Here is a 20,000-nt window from a genome sequence, read left to right on the forward strand (position 1 = left end):
CTCTGCAGGCAGGTGACCCGTGTCATTTCACTCCCTGAATACAAATGTTAGCTCATTTGCTCTGAATTTTATACGAGTCTACTTTCCCTTTGAGATTCTGTCTGCGTTGCCAGACCTCTTTTTCATTGGGAACACCGTGTGTAAGTGTGAGAGGATATATGTTCATTCTGAATGTTTGATTTTCTCCTGTGTCTTCTATATTGGGCCCTAGAACATTGACAGTGTTGACGGAAGGTGACTGTTCAAGACAGATTACAGAAGTGCACTTTATTTCAGGCATATAATCACATCAGCCTGGTCCATGAGATTCATTTTAAGTGACTGTGTGCGTGGGGTAGCCATCTCAACACCATCCATTCTCCAAACACAGGGGGTTACTGGTTCTAGCCCCAGCCTCATTGTGGCGTTATTGGCATGGGTCCAGAATTGGAGCTACACCTCATAACATGACATTTGATAGACGACAATGTGCTTTTAACTTCAAACCCCCTATCCACTATCCGGTTTATGCCCATGACATGTTTGCATGTTGTCTTAGGTCTTACTTGTTCACCCAAATGACCAAATATGTATTCAGTCCCCATTGAGCTCCGCCTTGGTCCTCACTCCTTGCGTCTATCTGCCTCTGTTCCCTCAGGCCTACTCCTGGCTGCAGACAGAGATGGGCCCTGAGACTGACCCGGTGGTCATCGTCCGCTTCATCGGCTCCACCCAGGTCTCCATGGACCTCCGCACCCTCTTGCAGAGTATCTGCGAGCAGATCGCCATCAACTACCGATGCCTGATCCACTTCCTGCCCACCAAGATCCAGGAGATGAGGGAGCTCCTGGTCAACCTCCTGGCCGAGGCCTCCTTCCATCGGCCGCTGGTGATCATCCTGGACGCCCTGGAGCAGCTCTCTGATGCTGACGAGGCCCGCAAGCTGTGGTGGTTCCCTGCCCACCTGCCGAGGACGGTGCGCGTCGTGGTCTCCACCTTGCCCAACAAGCACGGCATCCTGCAGAAGCTCAGGCACCTCATCCACGACGAAGGGCGCTACGTGGAGCTCATCCAGCGGGATCGGAAGGTTTGCAGCCAGACGCTCAAGCAGCAGCTGCTCAGGGTGAGGAGGAAAGTCACGTCGGGGCAGCAGATCTACGTCAACGAGGCCCTCGCCAAGTGCACCTTACCCATGTTCGTCAACCTCATCTACAGAGAGGTGGTCCACTGGAGGTCCCACAAGGACGTGGATGACAGGTCCCTGTGCTCCACGGTGCACGAGAGCATCGAGAAGCTCTTCTACTCTGTCGAGAACAAGCTGGGCCAGCGATTCGTCTTCAGAGCGCTGGGCTACATCACCATGGCCAAGGCAGGGCTAACGGAGCTGGAGCTTGAAGACATTCTTTCACTGGACAACATCGTCCTCGGCGACGTCATCGTGGCATCGTACCTCAAGAACCCCCTGAGGATCTCCTACGACCTGATTGCCAGGATCAGAGAGGAGCTGGAGGGATACCTGGTGGAGCGGCAGGTGCGAAACGTCACGCTCATGGTCTGGGCCAACCGGCACCTCCACCTCATCGCTCAGAAGCTGTACCTCAGCAACGAGGAGGACGTCCATCAGATGCACAGTCTCCTCGCAGAGTACTTCCTGGGGGCGTGGTCGGGAGGCAGGAAGAAGATCTTCACCTACGACAACAACCACTTTACTTCCCTGAACATTTCGCATCACAAGAACCCACACCAACAGCCGTCCCATGAGAAAACGTCCTCGGACAAATACTCCTATGACAGGCAGACCCCAGAGCAGCCTTGGGTGTTCCAGTGCAACCTCCTAGAGCCGGACATCTTCTTCGTCAACCACAGGAAGATGACGGAGCTGGTCTACCACCTCAGCAGGAGCGGCCGCACAGACGACCTCATGTTCGGGGTGATCATGAACTTCAGCTGGCTCTACACCATGATCAAAATTGGTCAGTTTGAAAAGGCCCTCACAGACATCGACCTGGCCTACAGTTACTCTCAAGAGAAGGAGCTCAAGTTCTTGGCCACTACTCTCCGTAGCGTTAAGTTGAAAGTGATGAAGAGCCCTGCTTCTTTGTCCGCCGAGCTGCAGCAAAGACTCCTGCCGGTGGTCACCTCTCTTCCAAAGCTAAGACACCTTCTGCTGGAGTGTGACAAAGATGGCCCCAAGTACTGCTCCATTGTGCCGCTGCATTCCTCAATGGACGTCACCTACAGTCCGGAGAGACTTCCCCTCTGCTCCAGCTACATGCAGATCGTCGAGATCCTGCCCACCCTCGCCCCAAACATTGTTCTGGTAGCATTGGAGGATGGGTCCATAAGCACCTGGGACGTGGAGAGCAGACAACTCCTGAGACAGATCGACACGGCCAGATCTGTGGTGCTTGGCATCCGGCTAACCACGGATGAGAAGTACTTGGTAGTAGCCACAACCAAAAACACATTGCTCATCTATGATAATCACAAGTCCTGCCTTCTGTCTGAGGTTGAAATCAAGGGGTCCAAGCATGGCGGTGTTGCTGGTGACGTGGCGTTCATTAATGGTTTCACCTTGTCCAGCCATCATGCCTTGGCCTGGCTTGAGGCCAGCAAAGAGGTCAATGTAATTGACCTGCTTTACGGTTGGCCGCTCTACCAGTTCCATTGCTGGTATGAGGTCACCTGTGTGCAATGCTCTCCCGATGGGATGTATGCCTTCTGTGGTCAGTACCTTAACAGTGCGACCATCTTTCATCTAGGGAACGGCGATAAGTTAGCCACAGTGACATCTGAGTTTTCCGGGGGCTTTGTCAAGTCCATCCTTGTTCTAGACACCATCAACCAGATGGTGATGGTTGACAACGAAGGCAGTCTTTCGGTTTGGAACACCAAAGACATCAATAACCCAAGGTTGATGGAGGATTACGATTGCCGAGGGGATGAGAGCGAAGTGGTGAGCATTGAGTTGTCTGAGGACCAGCGCTCGATTCTCATCTGCAAGTCCATGAGCATTGAGGTCCTGGACACCAAGCTATGGAAGATGGTAGAGAAGTTCAAAGCCAAACGTACAGAGCTTTTTGTGGCCGCTGTTCTCTCCAAGAACGGCCAGAGCATCGTGGCCTCCATGGAGAACACCTCCTCCATCTTTGTATGGCGGAGAGACAGTGGACAATGCATGGCCAGTTTGATTGAGATCTCGGGGGCTATTGTCAAACTAATAAAGTCCACCCACCACAATCTGCTGCTCTCTGTAGCCAGTAGCGGAGTGCTCTCGGTCTGGGACATTGATATCATCACAGCTATGTCCAACATCGATAAAACAGGAAAGAAGATCCAGACACTGCAGTTGTCCGGCAGGGAAGACTATGTGTTTACCATGGATGGTTCAGAGGCAATCCACAAGTGGAACTTCAACACAGGCTTCATCGAAACCATTTTCAAGCACGAGGGCATCGTGGAGAACTGTGTCCTGACCTCCTCAGGGGATCTCATGGTTACCTCAGATGACAAGTGCTGCCAGTACATTTGGCAAACCGGCACCGGAGAGAATATCTTCCGCATCAATGGGCAGAGGATATCTCAGCTCCTGATCACCCACAACGACCAGTTTGTTGTGTCCCTCTGCGAGCAGAACGCCTCCAGGGTCTGGAGGTTGGCCACCGGGCATAAGGTGTGCAACATCTTAGTCACCCTCCAGAATGCACTGATCACCACTGCCAACACTTTCCTTGTGGGAACAACGAAGAACAAACTCCTGGCCGTAAGCCTCTGGTCAGGCAGCGTGTCAAAGAAGTTTGTCTGCGACGATGGCATCACCATTATCAACTTCAAGCTCATTCCCGACTGTCCTGATTGTGTGGTGTTCATAACATCTACAGAGACCGTCTTCATTTGGAGCGTGGCGGACGAATCTGTCTGCAGGAGGGTCCAGTTGCCGACCAACTTCCTTAAGAACCTAGAAGACTTCCAGATTTCACCCAATGGGAAATTAGGTATCGTCTCCAAGGGCGACGAAAACATCAACGTCCTGGACCTTCACAGTGGGAAGCTGAGACTGGTCCACGCCGCTGGCATGATATGGCGACAGAAGCTCTCCCGAGACGGCCGATACCTGGTGTACATCTGCTTCCACAACAGTGACGAAGACGACGAGGCTGGCGTGGTCTCCAACCTGATCGTGATGCGCTTGGCCGACGGCAAAAGCATCGGCACGTGTTCGCTTTACAAGACACCCACCTATCTCTGCCTTTCCCAGCGAGCGCTCAACATAATCATCGGCTTCGAGGACGGCAGCATTGGCACGTACACGGTGGTGGACCGTGTGGACGCTGCGCTCAAGATCAAGATCGCCACCTCTAACAGCCGACAGATAGTCAACAACGCCTCGCAGAAAGTGCGCCCCAAGTGCGGAAACCACTCTTTTAAGACGATCGCTGACTGCATCTGGAGGGAGTCCACAGAGATCTTCTCGAGGGACAGTCCTATCAACGTGTCAGACTCTGGCGAGGCCGAGACCATAGCTCCCTCCAAGAAGAGCGAGTTGCTGCAGTGAAGAGATGGTTAATGGCGAGGGATGTGATTAATGTGAAGGTCGATGGAGTTGTAGGGTTCCCTGTTTACAGCCAAGTATGTCCGCTGCAGATTTTCAGCCCGCTGGGTAGTTTCTAGGTTGAACACAATTACCGCTGCATTTGTCATATATTGCTTGACTTCCAACTTGATGTAATTATATTATTTTATGTGTTACACTTGAAGACTGTTCAATTAAATCTTGGGGTTTTTTGTTTGTATCTTTTGAAAAAAAAATATATTGTTTGTGGTATTCGTTTGCCATTTTGTGCCCTTTCAGCATTTGAAGTTATGATTCAAATGTCGTGGCTAAACATGTCCAAAGCCATTCCAGTGAATTCCACCATTCTACTTTGAACATTTTGATCTAGTTCACATTGTGCACATTAAGCCATAATGTGGTAACCACAGGTATATTTAAGTTTGTATGTTTGTATTTACATCAGTTGGTATGGTAAAAAAAGAAGAACAATGAATACTTGTACATATCTTTTAATGGCTGCTGCAGTTTTGTGCAACTCCTTAAAATTGTTATGTTGTGCTTAATGCAATCAAAGTGAGTGCCTGGAATACAAATGTGATATTATGTGCATATTAGATTACAAGAATTATGAAAATGCAGGGAATTTGTAAACACAACATACACAAAACCTACACAGAACAAAATACATGGTTCATCATGGTAAAATTATAACCGAAATGATCATTATATTGAAAAATTATTCCAATTGTGTCAATGGATTTTTTTTCCTATGATCATTATCGATGAATTATTTGCTTACATTTACATATGAAAGTGGAGGTACCTGCATTTTCCAAGGCTATGAATAACCGTATGGTAGAGTTTACAGAGCATACTACATATGCATATAACCAGTGTTCTTACTTTAGAACAAGCGTTGAGTTGGGCTTGGTCTTAAACATATTAAGTAGAAGAAGTCCGATTATTGTCTTATATATCTTAGCCACAATCCATTAAATCAGTCACAAAAAGTTGACTTTATGTAGACTTTAACATCACATGAAATAGAAAATGATCTAGAAAAAAAGTGTGAAGTGATAAAAGGCTCTCTCTCTCTCTCTTACACACAGACACACACACACTTACTACATCGACAGCTTTAAACATCCACATGTGTAGAAATAAGCACTTAAAATGTCATGAATTGGCATGAAAAAAATGCTCAAATAAAGGTTTATTGTGACAACATTTGTGGAGTTGGTCATGATCGCTGGAGCTGTATCTTGCTAGTACTAGCATGTTTGCTAGCTTGTTTTGGTGGTTTAGTTCTACATCGATAAATATTCATCATCATACATTACGAGTTCCTATTCATATATAAAAAACGAAACTTCTCCCATCAAGGATATGAAATCACAAAAAAATCTGAACCTGTCGCACTTTTACATGTAATGTTAAAGGGCTAATCTGTCTTATATTGTACGCTTACCTCTGTTGTTTCCTCTGGCCCACTTTTGATCTTTTGAGAACTGTAGCATTATTGAGCTTTAAAACGACTTAATTCATTTTCAAAATCCTCATTTTATAAATTGAGAAATATCATTCCACGTATTTGCCAAAGTTGTCTTTTAAGTTTCGTGTTTTGATTGGTTGACGGATGTTGGATTTGCTTTGAAGGCCTGTCTCAGTGTCACCGCGTGGTGAAGTTTAAAACAAATATGATAAGTGATAAGTTTATCTGAGTCACCATAAAATATATTGGAATGCCAACTGAAGAGTATATTTGAATGTGTCCATACGAAAGTCACGCTATTACTGTATGTTATGTAACTTGAATGACTTTATAACTTCAATGTTTGCGACTCCTGGTTGACATACTGGTAATGAATGTTTCTATAGTATTCTTTGTATTGTCCAGACTGATCTACCTGTTTAGAGATTTATATTTTCATAAATGTTGTACCTACATTTTGTTACAAAGTTGTTTAACTGGAATTCTGACAGAAATGAAAAACGTAGTTACAAAGCAATATGAACTAGTGTGTATGCATTGTTTGTATGAAGCCTTTTAACGTAATAAAATGGTTAATTTCCTTGCCTCCAGGACTTGCCTGATTGTAGAGCCTGCTAACAACAGAGCCTGTGAGCAAGGCACAGTGGACAACCCCTGGCCATGCTGAGTCAGCGTGTGGGCACCGTAGCTGACCTTTGACCTTGTACTTTTGTCTAGTCTCCCCTCCGGGCTCATTCGTCTCTGAACATCCTTTATATGGAGTGGATTTACTCCTACAAAACGGCCCTTCTGATAATACTGATTTATTTTTTGGAAAATAAATAACTAACACATAACGTTACAACAGCACTACCAAAACGTTACTGCAGCACTTACATAACATTACTACAACACTAACAACGTTACCTCAGCACCAACATAACGTTACTACAGCATTAACATAACGTTACTACAGTACCAACATAAGGTTACTACAGCACTAACATAACGTTACCTCAGCACCAACATAACGTTACTACAGCACTAACATAACGTTACTACGGCACCAACATAACGTTACTACAGCACTAACATTAACGTTACTCCAGCACCAACATAACGTTACTACAGCACTAACATTAACGTTACTCCAGCACCAACGTAACGTTACTACGGCACCAACATAACGTTACTACGGCACTAACATAACGTTACAGCAGCACTAACATAATGTTACTACAGCACTAACATAACGTTACTCCAGCACCAACATAACGTTACTACGGCACCAACATAACGTTACTACGGCACTAACATAACGTTACAGCAGCACTAACATAATGTTACTACAGCACTAACATAACGTTACTACAGCACTAACATAACGTTACTACAGCACTAACATAACGTTACTACGGCACCAACATAACGTTACTACGGCACTAACATAACGTTACTACGGCACTGACATAACGTTACTACGGCACCAACATAACGTTACTACGGCACTAACATAACGTTACTACAGCCCTAACATAACGTTACTAGGGCACCAACATAACGTTACTACGGCACTAACATAACGTTTCTACAGCACTAACATAACGTTACTACGGCACCAACATAACGTTACTACGGCACTAACATAACGTTACTACGGCACCAACATAACGTTACTACGGCACTAACATAACGTTACTACGGCACCAACATAACGTTACTACGGCACTAACATAACGTTACTACGGCACCAACATAACGTTACTACAGCACTAATATAACGTTACTACAGCTTTAACACAACGTTACTAGGGCATCAACATAACGTTACTACGGCACCAACATAACGTTACTACGGCACTAACATAACGTTACTACGGCACTTACATAAAACTACGGCACTAACATAACACTACGGCACCAACATAACGTTGCTTCGGCACCAACATAACGTTACTACGGCCCTAACATAACGTTACTGCAGCACTAACATAACGTTACTACAGCACTAACATAACGTTACTACAGCTCTAACATAACGTTACTACGGCACCAACATAACGTCACTACAGCCCTAACATAACGTTACTACAGCAGTAACATAACGTTACTACGGCACCAACATAACGTTACAACGGCACCAACATAACGGTACTAGGGCACTAACATAATGTTACTACAGCACTAACATAACGTTACTACAGCACTAACATAACGTTACTACAGCACTAACATAACGTTACTACGGCACCAACATAACGTTACTACGGCACTAACATAACGTTACTACGGCACTGACATAACGTTACTACGGCACCGACATAACGTTACTACGGCACCAACACAACGGTACTAGGGCACTAACTTAACGATGCTAGGGCACCAACATAACGTTACTACGGCACTAACATAACGTTAATGCAGCACCAACATAACATTGCTATGGCACTAACATAACGTTAATGCAGCACCAACAAAACATTACCATGGCACTAACACAACGTTACTACATCACTAACATAACGTTACTACAGCACTAACATAACGTTACTACAGCACTAACATAACGTTAATACAGCACTAACATAACGTTACTACATCACTAACAAAACGTTACTACAGCACTAACATAACGTTACTACATCACTAACATAATGTTACTACAGCACTAACATAACGTTACTACAGCACTAACATAACGTTAATACAGCACTAACATAACGTTACTACATCACTAACATAATGTTACTACAGCACTAACATAACGTTACTACAGCACTAACATAACGTTAATACAGCACTAACATAACGTTACTACATCACTAACATAACGTTACTACAGCTCTAACACAACGTTACTACATTACTCACACATACGTTACTTCAGCTCTAACACATAACGTTACTACAGCTCTAACATAACGTTAATACAGCTCTAACATAACGTTACTACAGCACTAACATAACGTTAATACAGCACTAACATAACGTTACTACAGCTCTAACACAATATTATTACAGCACTAACACAACGTTACAACAGCACTAACATAACGTTCCTTCAGCTCTAACATAACGTTACTACAGCACTAACATAACGTTACTTCAGCTCTAACATAACGTTACTTCAGCTTTAACCTAACGTTACTACAGCAGTAACATAACGTTAATACAGCACTAACATAACGTTACTACAGCTCTAACACAATATTATTACAGCACTAACACAACGTTACTACAGCACTAACATAACGTTCCTACAGCTCTAACATTACGTTACTACAGCACTAACATAACGTTACTTCAGCTCTAACATAACGTTACTTCAGCTTTAACATAACGTTACTACAGCACTAACATAACGTTACTTCAGCTCTAACATAACGTTACTCCATTACTCACACATAACGTTCCTTCAGCTCTAACATAACGTTACTTCATCTCTAGCATAACGTTGCTACAACACTTACATAACGTTACTACAACACTAACATAACGTTGCTACAGCTCTAACATAACGTTACTACAGCACTAACATAACGTTACTACAGCATTAACATAACGTCGCTACAGCACTAACATAACGTTACTTCATCTCTAACATAACGTTGCTACAACACTAACATAACGTTACTACAGCACTAACACAACGTTACTACAGCACAAACATAACGTTACTTCAGCTTTAACATAACGTTGCTACATTACTCACACATAACGTTGCTACAGTTCTAACAGGACGGGTCTGATGGTGGTTAGGGTGTTATGGATTCCCAGCCCAAAGGTTCTCAGTTTGGTACTCCATACTATCTCCTGGCATCCAAGAGCAAGATAATCAACCAGTATCCCCGCATTAATGACATGTATCTCAAATGGACTGTACGCATGTGTGTGTGTGTGTGTGTGTGTGTGTGTGTGTGTGTGTGTGTGTGTGTGTGTGTGTGTGTGTGTGTGTGTGTGTGTGTGTGTGTGTGCGTGTGTGTGCGTGCGTGCGTGTGTGTGTGTGTGTGTGTGTGGGTGCGTGTGTGTGTGGGTGCGTGTTTATGCGTGTCAATGTGCGTGTGTGTGCTTCTCCTCCGGGATAAGCACAAGGCTAATCCACAGAGTGCCGCTGTTGACAGCCTCATATTGAGACACACACACACACACACACACACACACACACACACACACACACACACCCCCGCGGTGGTGTTGGGAGGAGGAGCTGTGGGGGACGGGTTGATGGCCCAGTAATTGCTCTTCCGGTGGAACAACCAGACAAGCGCGGTGGATATTTCCCCAACACCGGCTGACAATGTCATTATAATTAGACCTGTCCAGATCACCTGGAGTTCCCACCAAGCTCACCCACATAGACACACGGCACACACACATAGACACACACAGCACACTCACATAGGCACACAGCACACACACACACATAGACACACAGCTCACAGCTCACACACATAGACACACAGCACACACATAGACACACAGCACACACACATAGACACACACAGCTCACACACATAGACACACAGCTCACACACACATAGACACACGGCACACACACATCGACACACACAGCTCACACACATAGACACACGGCACACACACACATAGACACACAGCTCACACACATAGACTCACACAGCTCACACACATAGACACAGAGCTCACACACATAGACACACAGCTCACACACACATAGACACACGGCACACACACACATAGACACACGGCACACACACACATAGACACACAGCACACACACATAGACACACACAGCTCACACACATAGACACACAGCTCACACACACATAGACACACGGCACACACACATCGACACACACAGCTCACACACATAGACACACGGCACACACACACATAGACACACAGCTCACACACATAGACACACAGCTCACACACATAGACACACAGCTCACACACATAGACACACAGCTCACACACATAGACACACAGCTCACACACACATAGACACACACAGCTCACACACACATAGACACAGGGGGGGGGCCGTCCGGTAGGGGGGCCGTCCGGTAGGGGGGGGGCGTCCGGTAGGGGGGCCGTCCGGTAGGGGGGGGGCGTCCGGTAGGGGGGCCGTCCGGTAGGGGGGCCGTCCGGTAGGGGGGGGGCGTCCGGTAGGGGGGCCGTCCGGTAGGGGGGGGGCGTCCGGTAGGGGGGCCGTCCGGTAGGGGGGCCGTCCGGTAGGGGGGGGGCGTCCGGTAGGGGGGCCGTCCGGTAGGGGGGCCGTCCGGTAGGGGGGGCCCCGGCGGGCCCTGGCGTCCACCTGTAATGAAGAGGGAGGGGGAGAGGACCTGATGGAGGCCACGTGGCCTGCGGCGTGTGTGCAGTAGCTCGGTGCAGTACGACTCGTCCTGCTGTTTGCTTAAGCTAGAATAACAAACCCTGGGAGTCGGCGACGAACCGCCCCCCCCCCCGCCCTCTCTCAACCTGTGCCCCCCCCCCCCCCCGCCCTCTCTCAACCTGTGCCCCCCCCCCCCCCCCGCCCTCTCTCAACCTGTGGGCTCCGTTCACCCCCCCCCCCCCCCGCCTTCTCTCAACCTGTGGGCTCCGTTCCCCCCCCCCCCCCCCCCCTCTCTCAACCTGTGGGCTCCGTTCCCCCCCCCCCCCCTCTCTCAACCTGTGGGCTCCGTTCACCCCCCCCCCCCCACCCTCTCTCAACCTGTGCCACCCCCCCCCCCCCCGCCCTCTCTCAACCTGTGGGCTCCGTTCCCCCCCCCCCCCCCCGCCTTCTCTCAACCTGTGGGCTCCGTTCCCCCCCCCCCCCCCCCCCCTCTCTCAACCTGTGGGCTCTGTTCTGACAGGCTGCATGTGCCAATCACTCTGTGTCTATATAAGCGATCTATCTATCTATTTACATTTACATTTAGTCATTTCAACACTTATCCAAAGACATGCTGAGAACATTCAAAGCATAATAAAGATCTGAGCAACTACAAAAATGAATGGTAACATCAAACATTACATTCATTTAAATCTATTTATCTATCTATCTGTCTGTCTATTCGGCTATCCTTCTGTCAATCAATCTATATGCAAAAGTAAAACAGATCAAAGACGAGTCTGAATCTAAATACCGCAGGTTTATCTTTCCAACCCCAGTTACCTATATATATTTGAAATGAGTAACCAGTGTCTCGCTCTGCGGTCAACACACCTGCTCCGTGTTTGTGCATGTAAAAGCCCTTGACCAAAATGTGGAATGTTTACAAAAGGCCGAATGGCATTGATTGGTCCGTTCGGTCGCCCCGGAGACAAAGCTCACATTCATATAGACCTGTTGACCTATTCAAAGCAGGGCCGCCATTGTGTTTTTTCCGACAGGAGAAGAAGCCTGGTTCACGGACACAATGATGAGTAGGAAATGCGATGCAAATGCACGACAACACAAGGTCTCATAAGGACATGGCGGGCTGGTCGAGGATACAAGTCAAATGATTATGTTGTTTGTAGTTGTTGGGAGGGAATCCCCCCCTGGCATGTTTTTTTTTAGAACTTCTGGTGTCTCCTTGAGTACACTGCCTCTCTCCACCTCCAGTGGTGTGTGTGTGTGTGTGTGTGTGTGTGTGTGTGTGTGTGTGTGTGTGTGTGTGTGTGTGTGTGTGTGTGCGTGCGTGCGTGCGTGCGTGCGTGCGTGCGTGCGTGCGTGTGAGCGTGTGTGTGTGTGTGTGTGTGTGTGTGTGTGTGTGTGTGTGTGTGTGTTTGTGTAAGAGCTCATTGAAAATACTCCACAGGAGGACTGCTCTTTTGAGTGGGATGCTTAAACTATGAATGCCCGGGGATATGTCATTTCATGGAGAGGAAGAGGATGATGATGATGATGGCGATCATGACACCATAGATTCCTAGCATGGTGAATGAACTTCAGGTCTACACTTTGCATCATAAAGTGTAGAAGCTGTTCACGGACCTGAAGGAGTCCGGTGTATGCAGTACTGCTAAAACATTGAAACATTTACATTAAGACCCACTCATGTGGAGTGTGTGGAGGATGGCTGGTTGAAGCAGCCTCAGCTGGCCCAGTCCGACTAGACTCTGGGTCTGGGGAGGCTAAACACCTGCTGCATGTTGAGTGATCAGTGTGCACGGGTAAGACCAGCCGTCTCCACACGATGAACCGGTGTACACCTCCCCCCCTGGGGCCTTGGACCGGAGGGGACCACCGGGGACCGTCGAGCCACCGAGGTCGATTAAAGCAATAAACATTGTTACAAATACATCGGAAACATACAGAATATAGAAAGAATAAAAAATGCACTAAAGATGTCGGAATTTAAAAATAAAAGCAGTTGTACAGTTGTGGAGGAACGTGCAAAATGGCCATGGTATGTGCACAGTTCTAGGTTTAACAACAATATGTGCAATGTCCAAGAATATTGTGACGGAGAATGTTCATCATCATCATCATCCTCCTCTTCCTCTCCACATTCTGATCTCTTCCATCACACCTCAGAGTCGAAGCCTCCAACTCAAAAGACGCCGTCCAGCTGTCCACACACGCTCATAAGGGCTGCTGGCACCCTAGAGGGCAGAGCCACAGGGACCTACAGTAGCTTCATAGCTGGTTGTGGTGGTGTTCCCCCGTGCCATGTCAGCGCCGTCTGAGCGTGAGGGCAGTCATTGATATGTGACGTCTGAAAGCTGATGCTTTGTTGACCAGACAATGTACCGAGCTGAATCCCAGCCAAGAGTGGCGTGCTAGCAGCTGCTCTCTGGTGAGATATAAAGGGTTGAGCTGCTTCTAATATAATAGATCTATGTTTGGTTCATCATTCCAAGAAGTGCTTTGTTTTACATTCAAGGGCGCTGCATGAAATCATGCATCCTGCATTGTGATTTAGGTGCTACTGTTCTAATGTGCTCATTACTGCACGCATGAATGAATGTGTTATAATGGAATATTATTACCATCATTATTATTATTATTCATAAAGGAACTTCATTAACTTTGCATACTTTCTATTCATAGGATTTTAAAGCCTTATCCGATGGCCATCTCAGTGTGCTAAATCAAAGCTGTTTCTGACTTTTGTCTTTGCATCTCCCTGCTCTCCTCAGTATAGCGTATGCAGGAGGGTTGAATATAAATCACCCGTCCAACTCCCCACTCTAAGGAAATCTACACTCCCTCCCCTTTAAAATATACAGGACACGAAACTCCAGACCAGCTCGTCTCCTCTGTGACCAAACGGACAGCGGCAACACAAAACAACTCAATTAGGTTTGTTCTGTTCCCGCAGAGAACGTGGTTGTTCAGAGGCCAGGAAACAGATAATTGCACGCACAGTGTAGACCCTGAAACCTTTTCTTGATAAGAACCTTTGAAATTATATTTTTTCGATGTAGACTTATTGACTGATAGAGCCTTCCCTATCAGACCATTTCTGTGTTTTCGTTGATATATTCTTTATCCTGACACACAAGTCAGCTCAAATGCTGTTAAAAACGGTACATCACTGAGAATTCCAGTGCACTCTTTTAAGAAAGACACCTCAATGCTCCCACCCCTCACCCTCAAGTTCTGCTGATCATCTGGAAACTTAACCTCATTTCAAAATGTTGAATATCATATATATGTCATTGAACAGGTTAAAACACTTTCTGATAAGCAAAACGCACCCTGGAGAAATGCTGCCTCTGTACCGGTCCGATAAGAGCACGGTGTGGGAAAACAAACCTCACCTCCATCAGTCTATAAAGAGAGCCTCCTTCTATGGAGAGAGGCTCTGTCTATAGAGAGCCTCTCTCTATAGACAGAGACATTCCACATCTCTCTATAGAGAGAGGCTCTCTCTATAGAGAGAGTCTGTCTATAGAGACTAGAGAGTCTGTCTATAGAGAGAGTCTGTCTATAGAGAGAGGCTCTCTCTATAGAGGGAGTCTGTCTAGAGAGAGAGTCTGTCTACAGAGAGAGTCTGTCTATAGAGAGAGTCTGTCTATAAAGAGAGTCTGTCTATATAGAGAGTCTGTCTATAGAGAGTCTGTCTATAGAGAGAGTCTGTCTATAGGGAGAGTCTGTCTATAGAGAGAGTCTGTCTATAGAGAGAGTCTGTCTATAGAGAGTCCGTCTATAGAGAGTCTCTCTATAGAGAGAGTCTGTCTATTGAGAGAGTCTGTATATAGAGAGAGTATGTCTATAGAGAGAGTCTGTCTATAGAGAGAGTCTGTCTATAAAGAGAGTCTGTCTATAGAGAGAGTCTGCCTATAGAGAGTCTGTCTATAGAGAGAGTCTGTCTATAGAGAGTCCATCTATAGAGAGTCTCTCTATAGAGAGTCTGTCTATAGAGAGAGTCTGTCTATAGAGAGTCTGTCTATAGAGAGAGTCTGTCTAGAGAGAGTCTGTCTATAGAGAGAGTCTGTCTTTAGAGAGAGTCTGTCTATAGAGAGTCTGTCTATAGAGACTCTCTCTATAGAGAGAGTCTGTCTATAGAGAGAGTCTGTCTTTAGAGAGAGTCTGTCTATAGAGAGAGTCTGTCTATAGAGAGAGTCTGTCTTTAGAGAGAGTCTGTCTATAGTGAGAGTCTGTCTACAGAGAGTCTGTCTATAGAGAGTCTGTCTATAGAGAGAGTCTGTCTATAGAGAGAGTCTGTCTACAGAGAGTCTGTCTATAGAGAGTCTGTCTATAGAGAGAGTCTGTCTATAGAGAGAGTCTGTCTATAGAGAGTCTGTCTATAGAGAGTCAGTCTATAGAGAGAGTCTGTCTATAGAGAGAGGCTCCCTCTATAGTCTGCCTGACACACAACACACAAATATTGATATTATAATGGATTCAGATCTGAATTTCAAGAGCCTCATCAAGTCAGTGATACAATCTGAAAAGACATAACAAGACTAAGAGCAAACCTGTCAAAACAAGACTTAGAAAAATTGGTGCATGTTTTAATTACTATTAGGTTTGATTATTGTAATGGTCTCTTTACAGGATTTTGAGAAAAGGCTCTTAGCTGCTACAGCTTGTTCAGAATGCCGCGGCTAGAATTCGAACAAAGACCAACACATTTCAACACATCGTACAAATCCTCAAATCCCTGCGTTGGCTCTGTGTATGTCAGAGGATCGATTTCACAACACTGCTGCTCTCCTAGAAATTACTCAACGGTTTAGGGCCAGGGTACATTCGAGTCAAAACCAAACATTGAAGAGCAGCATTCAGAAAGAAACTCCTGAATGACTGAGCCTTGCTCCAGCTCGGACTACTCTTATTCAAAGTTAAAAAACGGGTTGTTTACATGTTCATCTTCGCTTCCTGCTAAGCAGAATAAATGTATTTTGTGCTCTCTTTGAATTCCCGCTTTATATAATCTATGACATGATTTCACGTGGAGCACAGTGAGTCTGCCCGTGTCTGAAATGCGCGGTATGAATAAAGTTGACTTGACTTAAAAAGGTATTTGAAGGTGTAGAGACAGCCTGTCATGTCCCCCCACCAGTTGACAGGTCTCGTGATAGTTTGAAGGGTTATGTTATGCATGGTGAGTCCACTGCTGCAGTCAGTCACGCTCTTAAGTTTCCCTCGGAGGAGAGAAGTAGACATTGTGCCTCAGGGGAAAGGATGTTTCAGGGGTCATGGTCATGAATACATGACCATGATCACCCTCTCAATGTGTGAAGGATCGTGACCAGCCGCTGACCGTCCTCGGCCTTGGAAATGCTTCTGGAAACTCTTCTTATTAGCAACACAAAATATCATATTAACACACAGAGGCATGAACACACTCACACACACACACACACACACACACACACACACACACACACACACACACACACACACACACACACACACACAGACACACATACACAACACACACACACACACACACACACACACACACACACACACACACACACACACACACACACACACACACACACACACACACACTCATCTTCTTGACTTCCGACCAGTAGAATCCGGCAGACAAGACAGAAGCTGCTTGACTAGTTTAAACTCAGGACTGAATGTTTCCAATTCATATAGCTACAGTAGGCCTACTTACTCTGTCAACACTGGTCGAGGACAGGAAGCTATCTTCAACACTCTTTGACAGATTGAATACAATCTCTTCTGTACCAGTTATTTCTCAACAACTGGCACTCAAATATTCTATATCAATCACATTTTAAAAAGAGAAACAATTTTTCTATTAATTTATATGAAAATAATACAATCATTTCCTTTCAAATAGAATTATACAACTTTAAGTAATGCTTTTATGCAGAAACAATTGGGACTCCCGATTTCGGATGTAATCGTCATCGTTGCGGGGGGGAGGGGGGAGCTCTAATTCCAGCTCAGACCTTCCAGGGGGGCGGTACCTCTCCACGCTACCAACCAATCACCGATTGGGAGTGAAAGAAGTGGTGCCGCCCACTGTACGCTCGGACCCTTGGATCCTAGAGGCTCATTCAAACACCCTGGTGGAGACATGGGACCAGGAGTCACGGGTGGGGGACGGCTCTATCACAGCGACGCACCACAACAAACCCGCTGAATCCAGCAGTCTACTTCTACTGAGGGACCATGAAGTTATTCACTGTGAATAACTTCTTTCTTCTGTTTGTTTCAACATCTGTAACGGAATATCATCGAATTTTAATGACCACTCACGTTATTCCCGGGACTCTTGATGCCTAGGGCAGCGGGCCACACCTTCGTTTAGCGCAACAGGTAGGTTTAATAAGGGTCTCTCTCTCTCTCTCTCTCTCTCTCTCTCTCTCTCTCTCTCTCTCTCTCTCTCTCTCTCTCTCTCTCTCTCTCTCTCTCTCTCTCTCTCTCTCTCTCTCTCTCTCTCTCTCTGGCAAAACATATATATTCTTGAGTGTTACCGTATATTCCTACAGGCTTTATAACGGCAGAACGCCGCTGTGTGCTGCCATATGGCAGGTAGACATGTAGAAAGTCAGGTAATCAGGTAGTCAGGTAGACAGGTAGTCAGGTGGACAGGTAGTCAGGGGGACAGGTAGACAGGTAGTCAGGTAGACAGGTAGTCAGGTAGACAGGTAGTCAGGTAGACAGCCCTCCTCTGCAGGGAGCGAGGCAACATGCTGTCTAAAGCTTAATTTATAAACATCAAACTGTGCATGCATGCTATTCATCATCGTTATGACCAATTTATTTAAAATGGTAAAATATATGTTCAATGATAAAAAACGAAAACACTTTGATTATATGCTATTGGGCTTCTTCAACTAGAAGTTAATTATTATAGGGGAATGGCTTTTGTATTAAGTCAGTAGGTACCACTTGGTTTAGGGTGTATGTCTTTCATTTTAGATTTTGTGCAGATGCTTATATACATTCCTAATGGTCATTCAATCATTCTGTCATATCAAACATTTCAAGTTATGAATATGAATATGTATTTAAAAATAATAGGCTTTATTCACTATGTGGGGCCTGTAATCATCCCATTACTGACAGGACAATTCATTTTAGGTTGACCACAGCACAAAGCCAAAGCTCCTCCAACGGTAAATGTTTGAGTACATGATGTCATTGACATCGCAGGCTACAGTGTATACATGTCAACATCAGAGATATGCTGTGTGTTGTCTATGCGTGTGTGTGTGTGTGTGTGTGTGTGTGTGTGTGTGTGTGTGTGTGTGTGTGTGTGTGTGTGTGTGTGTGTGTGTGTGTGTGTGTGTGTGTGTGTGTTTGTTCTATTAAAACGATTTTATATAGGCATATTAAATGATGTTCCATTGGTCAAAGTTTTGCCTGTGGCAGAGCGAGGCAAATGTCCTTCACCTCATGTCCATACCTTCCCTTTAGTTTGACTTGAAGCTCCAATATATATTGATGTAAGGGTTCAATATTTGCAGTATGGAAATACCAGCCTGTCAGTACCAGTGGATAAGTGTGCAGAGAAAAATAGGCACTTCATAGCCACCAAAACTTTCAGAAGGGTTGAGTCTTACAATGACGTAACATTTTAGTGTAAAGTCAGGTTGTGGTCTCAAGTTGTTGCATTTACTTCATGTAGTATTGGTGCCTGTTGGCACTCTGGTAACTTCACTGATTCACTCATCACTGACTTATTGTTTTGTGGTTGTTGTTGTTTGTGCTTTTCAGGAGGTCCCAGTCTGTGATGGCCTCACCTTCTTAGCTCGAAGTCAATTTGGCTGTAGTTCAGTTCTGTAGTTCAGTTATGTAGTTCTGTAGTTCAGTTCTGTAGTTCAGTTCTGTAGTTCAGTTCGGTAGTTCAGTTCGGTAGTTCAGTTCGGTGGTTCAGTTCTGTGGTTCAGTTCTGTGGTTCAGTTCTGTTGTTCAGTTCTGTTCAGTTCTGTGGTTCAGTTCTGTAGTTCAGTTCTTTAGTTCTGTTTTGTAGTTCAGTTCTGTAGTTCTGTTCTGTAGTTCTGTTCTGTAGTTCTGTTCTGTAGTTCAGTTCTTTAGTTCTGTTTTGTAGTTCAGTTCTGTAGTTCTGTTCTGTAGTTCTGTTCTGTAGTTCTGTTCTGTAGTTCTGTAGTTCTGTTCTGTAGTTTTGTAGTTCTGTTCCGTAGTTCTGTGGTTCTGTTCTGTAGTTGTGTGGATTTGTTCTGTAGTTCTGTGGTTCTGTTCTGTAGTTCAGTTCTGTAGTTCAGTTCTGTAGTTCAGTTCTGTGGTTCAGTTCTGTAGTTCAGTTCTGTAGTTCAGTTCTGTAGTTCAGATCTGTAGTTCAGTTCTGTAGTTCAGTTCTGTGGTTCAGTTCTGTGGTTCAGTTCTGTAGTTCAGTTCTGTTGTTCAGTTCTGTGGTTCAGTTCTGTGATTCAGTTCTGTGGTTCAGTTCTGTAGTTCAGTTCTGTTGTTCAGTTCTGTAGTTCAGTTCTGTAGTTCAGTTCTGTCGTTCTGTAGTTCTGTTCTGTCGTTTTGTAGATCTGTTCTGTAGTTCTGTGGTTCTGTTCTGTAGTTCTGTGGTTCTGTTCTGTAGTTCTGTGGTTCTGTCCTGTAGTTCAGTTCTGTAGTTCAGTTCTGTAGTTCTGTTC

At 45.5% G+C, this 20,000-nt stretch overlaps 2 protein-coding genes across 2 annotated transcripts in view; both read left to right on the top strand.

Moving 5' to 3' along the window:
* nwd2 (NACHT and WD repeat domain containing 2) overlaps window positions 1–6,614 on the top strand; it is a 55,482-nt gene extending 48,868 nt beyond the window's left edge. Inside the window, exon 8 of the mRNA XM_030338810.1 lies at window positions 638–6,614. Coding sequence (XP_030194670.1) covers window positions 638–4,534 — 3,897 coding nt within the window. The 3' untranslated portion in view covers window positions 4,535–6,614. The remainder of the gene's footprint in view (window positions 1–637) is intronic.
* A 10,835-nt stretch (window positions 6,615–17,449) lies between these two features.
* zgc:194930 (collagen alpha-1(I) chain) overlaps window positions 17,450–20,000 on the top strand; it is a 22,159-nt gene continuing 19,608 nt past the window's right edge. Inside the window, exon 1 of the mRNA XM_030338624.1 lies at window positions 17,450–17,706. The gene's annotated coding sequence lies outside the window, so the exon portion shown is untranslated. The remainder of the gene's footprint in view (window positions 17,707–20,000) is intronic.

The sequence above is a fragment of the Gadus morhua genome, chromosome 17 (genome assembly GCF_902167405.1).
Source record: "Gadus morhua chromosome 17, gadMor3.0, whole genome shotgun sequence".
Classification (NCBI taxonomy): Eukaryota; Metazoa; Chordata; class Actinopteri; order Gadiformes; family Gadidae; genus Gadus; species Gadus morhua.